We start from the raw sequence: 12,080 nt of genomic DNA, 5'->3' as shown, positions 1-12,080 counted from the left end.
ATTGAATTTTAGCTTTAAGGCTCTTTCCAATTCTCTTCTTGAAAAATCGCATCAACCTGGGTTAACAATAGCTATCCAAAAATAAGTGCATTTTGAAGACTAAACAGTACGTGTTGCACATATTGAGCTATACCAAATACATTGAGAGGACAAGCAGTGAGTTTACATTAAAGGACAAATAAGCAGTTGTTTATCTCACTTACACTTTCAGAATGGTTTGCTCATAAGAGATAGAAGAGCTACTTCAGTAATACTTTCAAGGATACGTCCATCAGAGGAGACATCACATGATTTTTAGTGACTGTCAGCTTTTTTGCCAACAAGATATTTTTAAGGGAGCTACAAGGTCAATAGGTGAACAACATGCTAATTTTATCTGTTAAGAGTCTCACTAAAATGCATGAATTCTCTTGGCCTCAAGCATGCATTCAGGAGTTCATCTGATGCCTCAGTTGCATTAACATCCTTAATGCACTCTCATCCTTATGCTTCCTAGGACAATGCTGCAGAATGGCAGGCATCCTGGCAGTAATTTCCAGAACCATAGTCTCTGCTAACAGCAGGTGCTTTGATAAAGTTGAAATCTGCAAAGCTTTATAGGGCACATAAAAGTATTAAGCAAGCAAGAAAATAAATAATGGAGACAAGATTTGGTTGAAGGCAACATTTTGACTTTAAATTTTTGCATGTTTTTAAAAAAGTTTTAATTGTGGCAAAATATATTCCTTAAGCTGTAATGTATGATATTTTCATTTGTATTATTTCCAGGAAACGACTGCATTTCTATCTTGATTTCCATTTTGACTCAAAATGATTGAGCTGTGTGTGTATTTCAGGTGGGGGCTATCATAAGCTTATGTTTTCCAGTTAGTTGCAGTTAATTAAATAGAAATTAATTTCTAATTTTTTTAGTCATAAGAGAATAGAAGTCACATAGTTTCTCTTTTAGGAAGTTTCATTAAAGTTCTTTGTGGCCTTCTGTTGGTGGTTCCAGGCTTCTGGGAGGAATCCAGTAACTGTCTTCTGGAAGCAAATCCATAGTTTAAAGAATTTTGAAGACAACTAGTACCATAGCTTGCATAGAAGCAGGGATGGGATCCCTGACGGCAGATGCTCTCTCAGGTGCTGTGGCTCAGAAACTGCAGAGGGAATCCTGTGGCAAGAGGGGCTGCGGGGAAGAGTGAGGAAGAGAGGCAGCATGACAGTTTCTTAGCCACGCTAAGAGCTCAGGTCTGGCCAAAGAGGCTGATGAATATCTGATGTAGTTACGTAGAGGTTGTGTAGTCCTAGTTAGGAAAGGATGCTGCCAGAGAGCTGAAGGCCTTAAAAGCTGTGGCTGGAAGTTTCATTTTTCTCCAAATGGTAGTGGGAATCATGGTGGGTCTCCCAGTCACATAATCAGGACTGAAGAATATTTATTCCTTTTTAAATGGTCAACTTTTTTGAGTTGGAGAAAAAAGAATCCACACAGGTAAATGATAGTTTTTCCCTACAAATATGTTTTCAAATTGCTAAGTGAATGTTACGGATTATCTATTCTGCTCAAGTTTATTAATTATCACCAACAGTGAACACTAAAATACATAGTTAGCCAATATGCCATACAGATGCAGTCCTTCTTTCTTCCAGAGCCCATAAAGGATGGTGCTAACCAATCTCAGTAGCCTTTCTGGATGAGCTCAAGCTGAACCTCTGAATCCTTCTCAACAGTGTTCTAGGTAGCCACTGTCGATTGATCAGAATTGTCATGCAAGATGACCCTGTTTTCCCAGCAGAGCCTTGAAACTAAAAAAGATACAACCCAAGACCTTTAAGGGCACCTGGGTGGGCTCAGTCAGTTAAGCGTCTACCTTCAGCTAAGGTCATGATCTCCGGGTCCTGGGATCAAGCCCCGTGTCAGGCTCCCTGCTCAGTGGAGAGTCTGCTTCTCCCTCTGCCCCTCCCCGGCTTGTGCTCTCTCTCACTCACTCTCTCTCTCAATAAATAAATAAAATATTTTTTTAAAAAAAGGAATGCAACACAGTTCCATGGTACTCACTGTGGGCCAGGAACCACTTGACATACTTAAAAGGACTCATCTGATGCCTACAGCATCTGGTGAGGGAGGTGCTATGAGTGTTGTATTTTAGAGAAGAGGAACCAACGCACAGAGAGGTCGCACAGTTAGTGGCACAGCAGGAATCCCAGCCAAACTGGAGCCGGACTCCATGTTCTTAACCATGACCTAAGACCACCACCCCTCCATTACTGTTATTATTATATAACATATGATCATTTTGTAATAAAGTAGTACCATTATCACCTACTGGATAATTGTCAGATCTTTTGAGAGTACTCACTGATCCCAGTAACAACCCTCTACTTGAGGCCCTAATTTCATTGTCCTTTTTCAGATGAGGATCTGCGGTGCAGAGATTCAAAAACACGTTCGAATCACATAACTAACAAGTGGTGCAGCCAGGCCTCCAACCTGGGATTGTTGGTCTCCCAAACCTGGGCTTTAAAGCATAATTTATCATTTTGTCACATCATGGAGTAGAAAGCAGCTGTGAGGAGCAAATTCTCAGCTGAGGAGGAAACTGTCCAGCAGCTGAATTCAGGGTGGCTTTATGGTTGTTTTATTATTTTTCACCGAGTTTAAAGTAACTCTCAAGAAGTGATCGACTGTTTCTTGGGGAAGATGGCCGTAGAAGAAGTTCTGTCAATGCAGATTTGGAAGAATCAATTGGATACTTCATTTACATGTGAATACACTTATAAGAAATATTCATGGAGTTGGGATTTTTAAAGGTCTTGGGTTATTTTCTTTTCAAAAAAATTTTTTTATTCATTTTTGAGAGAGAGAGAGCACACGCGTGAGCACAAGTTGGGGGAAGGGCAGAGGGAGAAGCAGACTCCCCGCAGCGAGCCTGACGCAAGGCTCAGTCCCAGGACCCCGAGATCATGACCTGAGCCAAAACCAGACACTTAACCGACTGGGCCCCCGTTGTTGTGTTCCTAAATCCTTGCCGTCACGTGCAAAACCTTAAAGCTACCTGTGGTAATCCACGAATGTCAAGCATCTACTACACAGCTTTTCCCCCTATAGAGAATATGTGTTTACAAGACTAGAAAAGATTTATGTGTCTAAATGGCTAGAGGTTCTCTCTCTAATTTAGTCCTGACCAAGTAGCAGTCCTAGTGACACCCAGCCCCTTAGGTTACCCATTCATTAAGGTACAACACACCTGTTCTCTCAGGAGCACATGTCAGCTGTGCCTGTGGGAAGTCCAGCCACTTCTGGTTCCTCCTCAAGCCTCCAGGCTTCCCGTAACTGCTGCCTGCACAGCCCAGACCCCAGAATTGGGGACTCCTGCCAAGCCATCCCCAGATGCTGCATAAGGGAAGGCATGGGAAGCTGGGCTTAAAAATGCTTTGTGATGACATATACAGGATCTATTTGGCATTTATCATTATCAAACTGGCATTTATCATTCAGCTCACTTGGGATACTCCATTAATCACTAAGAACAGCAACTAACGTTTTACTCAAGGGGCAAAGAGATTACTTAGGAAAAGCTAATATACCTGTAGAGGTTGTTTACTAAAATATTAAGGTCCGTTTGAGGAGAATACCTTTAAGTTGCATTCCTTGTAACTCTCATTTTATTCTCAGTGTATGATTATCTTAGGACACAACTAACATTTACTAAATAAAATTAAACTCAGCTTTGGAGGTAGCAGCCCCTTGTAAGACTCTTGAATAGGGAATTAAAATTTTTCTATCTTTTAAAAAATCCATTATTTTACTCCTACATAAGAGCAAATAATGCTATGTACATTTCTGAGCATGTCTTCCCTAAGACACAGTTATTCTACTGATGGTGAAGAAATTTGCATAGTCCAGGATGTTTAAGACGATGCCCCAAAATCTGTGTTCCCAAAACAGTCACTCATAGAAAGCATCATCTCTCAGATACTTCTTCCCCTTTTCATTTAAATCCTATACTTTATCAACAGATAAAGTATGATCTGTACAATGAAAAATACATTAAATTCCAGTTAAAAATGTTGAGGTGACTCTTTGATATAGTCCTAGAAATGCATTTTTAGGTTTGAAATAGAAACTTTTTTTTCCTTCGGGAGTCTGCTATGACTGCTCTAATAAATTACCACAAACTTAGTGGCTTTAAAATGACACAAATGTATTATCTTTACAGTTCTGGAGGTCAGAAGTCTATAGCAGTCTCATTGAGCTTAAATCAGAGTGTCCTCAGGGATCTATTTCATCTGGAGGTTCCAGCTTCTGGAATCTGCCCACATTCCTTGGCTTGCAGTTGCTTTCCATCTTCAAAGCCAGCAATGGCCGGTCAAGTCTGTCTCATTCTATCACTCTGTTTTGCCTCCCTCTTCCATGTTGAAAGACTCTGATTACATGGGGCCCATCCAGTTAATCCAGGATAATCTCTTTGTTTTCAGGTCAGCTGGTTAGAAATCTCAATGTCATCTGCAGCCTCTATTTCCCCTTGCCATATAGCATAACCTATTCACAGGCTCCTGCTTGCAACATGGACACCTTGGGGGCGGGGGGCATTATTCTACCTGTCACGGGGAGAAGAATAAGTATTCAACACTCACCCTGTCCATTAGACAGCCTTAGTCAAATAGTCCAATAGTGAGTAGAGACTTCTGGTCTTTGCCAGTCACTGTCTGTTATACTTTGTCTTCTTGTGTTTGCTTAGCTTTCTCATTCCTAGTGAGGATGATAATACAGATTGTGTCTGGTCAAAACGGGATGAGTTCAAGTTTTACTGTGATTTGTTTCTAACAATGATTTTATCATGTCTCGTTCTAGGAAGAAAAAATGAAAATGCCTGTAAAGGAGCTCCTAAAACCTGTTCTTTACTAGATAAATTTCCTGAGACAACAGGATGCAGAAGAGGACAGGTACCAAGCATGTCTTCAATGATGGGAAGAACACAGTTCGTTATTAGGAATAAGGGAGTGCTGACCTTTATAAAGAAACGGTTATTTGGTCCAATGAAGGCGTCTTTTTTCACTCTCTCTTTAATGAAACATAATTTCATGTGGTTGATGTCAGAATTGAGGGCGGGAAGTGTTCAGTGTTTATCGCTTGGTGGAAAATGAGAGTCCTTATCAAAGAAATAAGACGAGAATATAAATTCTAAGCCTTACAAAGGTTCAAATTCAAATTGACATAGTTTTATCCTGTAACTTTAATTTAGCACTTCCTCCACCCCGCGATAAATGGATGACCAGTTTGTTATATTTTCTGCGCAGATCAAATATTCCATCATGCACCCAGGAACTCACGTGTGGCCACACACGGGGCCCACCAACTGCAGGCTCCGAATGCACCTGGGCTTGGTGATTCCCAAGGAAGGCTGCAAGATCCGATGTGCCAACGAGACCAAGTATGTCTCCTGCCATCATTGTGTCTCTTACCACCTCTGAGGATGGGTGTTCATTACAACCAATCTATGTTCAGTTGGGTTATTTCTCTTCCTTTGTAATGGAAGTAGGCTGGGACGGGTGATACTAATCCATACTCAAGCCTGTGTCCCTTCTTTGTTCTGTCTACCAGTCTGGAGACACCCCTCCATTCTAGGGATGCCCTCCCTAATCATTTCTCCCCACACTACTCTCATCTCATTGAAGAGCCTTCTCAATTTTCTTTCTAGATGGACAGACTTGCATTCAGAGTCGCCTGTGTTGTACCGAGCCCTACACATATTACACATTGTGCTTCTTGCTCTATGACTTGAGTGATTCATCAGGGCAAAGAGTCCCCCTTCCTGGAGAAAATACCCAGTGATAGTTCTGTGTTTTGCTCTGGAGGAGGCAGCGTGGTGCAACAGAAGCAGACTGCCTTTTTCAAACCCCAGCTCTGCCACCTAATCCTGTGTAACCTCGGCCAGTCCCTTAATCCCCTCAAGCCTCAGCCCCCTTACTTATAAAATTGGAACTGACGCCGTCTGCTTTGTAGGATTGTTAGAGGATTAAATGAAAAAATGCATTCACGGCACTGAGCCCACATCCTAGCGGGAGTGGGACATGGTGAATGTGAGGACCTTCTCCCCATGCCTTTGGCTGTCCTAATCCGATTACTCCCTCCACCCAGAAGGCCCTTCTTTTCACCCATCCAAAATAAACCTATTACTAAGATCCAATGTCATTTCATAAAAAGGAGCCTCTTTTCTGACTTAATAGAATGTATATAGTGCGTGTTCTCAGTAATCCTATTCTTTATCTTCCATTGCTTTTTATCAATTAGCATATGTTAGCCTAATCTCTATGAGCTATAAGCCGCTGAAGGGCAGAAACCAAGTTGTTGTCTTCTTAGGCACTTGTCATGGTCCTCAGTAGAGGTCTGATGGAGAGGGCTGTTCCTGAGTACACAGAGTCATTCGTTTGGTTATTGGCAGAGACCTGCCCACCCTGGACATGGATGGTACAGCAGCACAAAGATTCAAAGTTGAATCCGATGGGGGCCTTCCCCTGCCAGACGTGCCTAATCGGGGACGTAGCACAGGCTCAGATGTTGTGAGTCGTAAGAGAGGTAGAGATAAAAATGCTACAGATGGGTCGGTGGGCAAGTAGCTCATTTGCTGCTGGGGTTTGAGAATCTTGACAGTGGTGATTTTTAAAGACAGGAAGGTTTGGAAATCCAAAGCTGGGAGAAAAGGGGCATTGCCGGCTGAAAGGACAGGATCTGCAAGGGCACTGAAGCCAGAAATTATAGGGCACATGTGAAGAGTATGGAGTGATTTCCACAACCAAGAGTGTAGGATATGTCATGTAGGTAAACCGATGCACATTAAAATTTTCAAGAGTTTTTTTGAGCGTACACCGATGCACGTCAGATAGTGTCAAACCAAAGGTGGTTAGGAGCGTGCCAGGACACGAGGTGGGGGCAGGGTTTCCGAAGAGAAGATGCTGAAGCGAAGCAAAGCCAGTATTTGACTGGCTATAGTGCAAGTGGCTGCCTTGTTTGGGGAAACCCAGTTGGCTATTTGTGATTGGTTGCTCTTCACCTTCACTTTCTCAGATTCAGGTGCATTGACTCTGGCTTAGGCTTTGGTTTGCTTACGTAGCCCTCCAAGACATTAGAGCCACCCCCTTGTCTAAAAACTTTGACAGCACATATAGAATAAAGGTTGGAAAATGAAAGAATGGAATAGAAGCCCAATCGTACAAGGCTTTGAATACCAGCGAGTGGGATCAGAGCTTTGTCAGGAAGATATTCTGGAAGCCATGGGGAAAAGCTGTGGGGGAGGACAGGAAAAACAGGTAACAGCCTGTCAGAGCAGCCCACCCAAGAAGAGCTGGACTCGGGATGCTGGAAACAAAGGGAGAGGAACAAAGCAGGTTACTGAAGGAGACATGAAGATTGACTCAAGTGAATCCAAGTGTGGTGCAAGGGAGGGGAAGTTTAAGGTGACTTGGCAGTATCCATTTTGGTCAGTGGGAGGCTGTTGATGCTTTAGCAAACACTGAGATCTTGGGAGGTGTGAGGCAAGTTCAGGGAAATGGATAATGAGTTCCGTGTTTGTATATTTTTTATTTAAGTTGCTATTGGAACACAGTTGTGGAAATATCCAGGATGCGGCTAGATATAGATGCCTGGAGCTCAGGAGAGAAATCAAGTCTAGACATGAAGGTTCAAGGGGCAGACTTAGCAGGAGGTTCTGGAGGAAGCTTGAGACTCCGTAAAACACATCCACACTTAGAAGGCAGAAAGACAAGGAACCAACAAGGAGATGGGGCCGCAGGGGGCAGAGTTGGTGGGACCAGGACGAGAATCAGAGATAGCTGAACAGGGAGAGGTTCCTCCCGAGATGGAATGGATTTTGTCAAGCCTTTGGGAACTCTGTTTGGGTCTGCAGCGTTTCCACCAAAGGGAAGAGGGCTGAGGACACGGTGGGGGACCCCGGGAATACAAAGAGAATGCTGGGGAACAAGACCAAATAACCACGGGCAGTGAAGACAGCAAGAGCACCAGGCCTGTTTCTTGAGTACTGCCTTATGGTTATAAACTTGTTGGTTGTTATCTCTGTCTCTGTCTCTGTCTCTCCTTCCCTCCCTCCCTCCCTCCCTCCTCCTTTCTATTTATTTTTTTTTAAATTTCCAATCTGTCCTGCTTATAGATACTTTGGGAAAAATCACTAGACAAAAAAGTCCGCTGAGGAATCGGTAGAGAGAAGGACAGGCATGCACTGATCCTAGTCATCAGAGGCCCTGAGGCAATGAGGAACCCAGGCTGAAGGGACGAATATGGCAGCGAGGAAGGGGAGCGGGTGGACAGTGCCAGAGGCTTAAACAAGAAGCCAAGCGGGGCTCTCACTGCGAAAGTGACGCCGGGAGAGGTGTCCCGGAGCACGGGTGCAGTGCGTCGCCCCCCCCCCCCAGGCTCCCAGCAAACACCCGGTGACCATGCTTGACGAAGGAGGGGACTGCCAACCCCTCCCCTCAAGTCAAAAGCGTGATTAAGTGAACTGTCTTCACCTACCTGAAGTAGCCCCAGTCCTGCACTCAGTGGAAGGTGAGCTTGAGCAAGAAGGTTAAGTCAGCAAACCCTCCGTTTCCCCTGTGCTAAAATATAACCTACTCCACGTGACAGGAAGTTCCTGTTGATAACAATAACTTGCAGGTGGTGTATTTTTCAGTGTTTATTAAAAAGACCTTTGCACCCACCTACCAAGGGTTGGGCCAGGATGGCAGTTTTGCCGAGGATGAAAAGCTTCTGGTTCTCTCGGCCCTGGAGAGCCCATAGGCATCAGTGCCTTTCCACCTCATCATGATGGCTGGTCAACACTCTTCTCTGTGTCCCTTCTCTTGTACTGTATATTGTGTTACATTCTCATCCTCAGTAAGCCTTCAGTCAGGGGTGATTGGGTCAGGTGAAGTACTTCATTACAAAAATAGTGTTTTTCCAAAGAGACATGGGTCCGTTAAAGAACTGTGTAATGCTTACAGTGAAAAGCTAGGTATCTGAAGAGGAGGCAGGTGGTTCCTAAACTGGGAAGACAGAAAGACTGTAATAGGAAACCTGGAAGTTTCATGCTGGTATTTGTAGAAATACTATTAGTGTGGAAAGAGAAACACATATACCAAGAAATCAGGCTTCCTTGTGCTAGGCAACAGGAAGCAATTTTCAGAGCCTCTCAACTTCCAAAGGAGTAGTTTACTCGTAACAATTTGTGCACTGGAGTTCTCAGGTATTAATAATCACATCGCTGTTTCTCCAGGGCTACTTCTCCTGCTAACGTGCGTGTTGTTTAAATATTCCATCCCTGCGAAACGTAGCACAGCAATTTTTATCTGAAGATGAGCTTGCAGAGAGGCAGCCTTTTATCAGGATAAGTAAAATCATTTAAAATTCATAAATGCCCTCTGACTATAAAACTGATGCATAATGCACATTCCTTGTACATAATTTGTAAAACACAGAGAAGCACAACAGAAAAAAGTATTTTTTTGATCTTGATACTCAGAGATATTGCCCAGATGCTTCTCAATACCTGCCTGTGTATATTCGTGACGAGGAACACAGGAATGATAAATAGCGTGCTTGCTGTGCAAAGCAGCTCTGAGGATGCCATTAATTTATCAGTCCTCACAACAGTCCTAAGGGGTTATTAAAATTTCTGTTTTACAGCTGGGGAGACTGAGGCATAAAGACGCCAAGTAACTTACTAAGCTGAGGGTCACTCAGCTTAGTAAGCGCTGATGTTTATGTGAGTTTCCTACGGCTGCCGTACCAAATTGCTGCAACCTGGGTGACTTAAAACAACAGAAATGCATTCTCTCATAGTTCTGGAGTCCGGAAGTCTGAAGTCAGCTATCAGGAGGGTTGGTTTCTTCCAGAGGTTCTGAGGGAGAATCCGTGCCCTGCCTCTCTCCTGGCTTCTGGTAGCTGCCGGCCATCTTTGGTGTTTCTTGGTTTGTAGACATCGCTCCAGTCTCCGTCTCTGCCAGCACATCACCTTCCCCCCTGTGTCTTCTCCCCTTCTCTCTCTGTCTTTTAAAGATTTTAAAGATTTTATTTATTTGAGGGAGGGGGGAGGGGCAGAGGAAGAAGGAGAGAGAGAACCTCAAGCAGACTCCCTGCTGAGCCTGACGCAGGGCGTGATCCCATGACCCTGAGATCATGACCTGAGCTGAAATCAAGAGTCGGATTCCCAACTGACCGAGCCACATGGGCACCCCTCCCCTTCTCTTTCATAAAGGTACTTATCATTGGATTTAGAGCCCAGCCTAATTCAGGGTGGTCTCATCTCAGGATCTTTAACTTCATTACAACTCTAAAGACACTTTTTCCAAATAAGGATACATTCACAGTTTCCAGGTGGACATACTTTTTGGGGGGAGGTCACCATTCAACCCAGTACAATACTGGAACCAAGGTTTGGTGCCAGGCCGTCCGGCTTGAAAGTCTGTGTAGCCTCAACCCCATAGCCTCATTCTGTATAGGTTTCTGGGCTTTGGGGGTTTTGGTGATGGTGGTGACAAAATTAAGATCATCCTATACTTAAAAGGTGGTCACGGTGAGTGCTGGTTTTCATGTCCAGACAACAAGGTATCAAGTAGAGAAAGCAGCTGGAGAGCTTCTGTTTGGGGCCATTTGTGTCACCCCTGACAGGCCACGCTTTGTGGTCTGTCAAATGAGCTCATTTATGATCTTGATCCAAAGCTGAATGAACTTGAGTCAGTGGATAAACATGCCACTGGCAAGCGGCAACTAATTTTTATCCTCATGGCATGGCCAAGTTGTTTGAGCTTTGGATGATCTCAGACAGAAATTTTTTCTCCTGAGTCTCCCAGAGGGCCTCCAGGACATGCTAGAAGCAGGCTGCAGGGAAGAAGAGTCTCTGCGTGGCTCCTGGAGACTTCAGCATTATTGCCTGCAAGTGGCCAGCCGGAAATACTGGACAAGACCAATACACACCAGGAAAGTGTGTGTCAGCATCGCGCTGAAGAAATAAATTGGCAATAAGTCATTTAATTCCTCTCTCTGTTGCTGTAGAAACAATGGCCCTCTACCGTAACATACTTCAAGTAGTTGATAACGTATTTTTTTCATTAATCTCTCAAGTTTCTAATTAGGAAGATCCTATGGAAGGCCCACTAAAATATTAACAGTAAGAGAGAGAGAGAGACTTAATTTTTTCGAGCCACCACGAATCGTTCATAGGCAGCATTTGTTTGGTTTTTATAAAGCGTCCGAGCAGATAAAGTTTTAAAATTTTCCCCGGGATCTTAGCTCTTCTGTTTCACAAAATGTAACCATCTTCCATCCCAACCGCAATGTGACCTCATCCACAAGTCACCATTCAAGTCCCCATCTGGGGTTGCAGGTTGAAAATGGTTTTTTTAACTAGATAGCTTTCCCAAAGGTTTGTTACTGAATAGGTAACATTTGCCCTCTTTCTTCCTTTCCTTGAGCAACTTGGTGAATTAAAAATATCAGTAGAGTCTCTTAGTCCCTGTTCTGGTTGGCACAGTGTGTTGATGGGATTTGTCCACACACATACCCAGTGACACCTCCACAGGGAATGGCGGTTCCCACATGAAATATGAACTGTGTGCAAACATTTTGTTTGTTGAACTGATTGTTGAGGAATTGGAATGTTGGAATCCATTTTGCTACGGCAATATTAAATGATGTGGCGGTTCCTGGGCCAGCCCTCTGAAGCTTTTACCTCGCCATCTTTAGACAACTTGCATAATCTGAGCCTTAATTTCCTCATCTGTAAGATGGGAAAAGAATCAAAGCATATCTTCCTATGGTTTTGAGTTTTAAAGCAATCCATAGGGATGCCCTCGGAACTGTATTTACAGAGTACTATGTGGCGAATGCACTCAATGTACTTGATCGTTTACTGTCCTCTTGTCTGATTGCTGCAAAAATGGGGACTTTTGTCCCTTACATTCCAGGGAGTGAGACCAAGCACTCCTCCACCGTCGGAGGTGGCTTGTGTAACCTGGAGTGCGCACTCTGGCAGGGAGGAGGTGGGGCTCTAAGGAGTTAGGGGACAAGATAGGAAGCCAAGGGTGTGCGGGGCCCAAGCTGGTAGAGG

The 12,080-nt window shown here is 43.9% G+C and overlaps 1 protein-coding gene across 1 annotated transcript in view; it reads left to right on the top strand.

Annotated features, from left to right (window-relative positions):
• ASPH (aspartate beta-hydroxylase) overlaps positions 1–12,080 on the top strand; it is a 181,941-nt gene that overhangs the window by 162,141 nt on the left and 7,720 nt on the right. The window contains exons 23-24 of the mRNA XM_032421682.1: positions 4,835–4,926; positions 5,281–5,414. Coding sequence (XP_032277573.1) covers positions 4,835–4,926; positions 5,281–5,414 — 226 coding nt within the window. The remainder of the gene's footprint in view (positions 1–4,834; positions 4,927–5,280; positions 5,415–12,080) is intronic.

Source organism: Phoca vitulina, unplaced genomic scaffold (assembly GCF_004348235.1).
Source record: "Phoca vitulina isolate PV1807 unplaced genomic scaffold, GSC_HSeal_1.0 scaffold25, whole genome shotgun sequence".
Classification (NCBI taxonomy): domain Eukaryota; kingdom Metazoa; phylum Chordata; class Mammalia; order Carnivora; family Phocidae; genus Phoca; species Phoca vitulina.
This window is presented reverse-complemented; position numbering and strand designations above follow the sequence as displayed.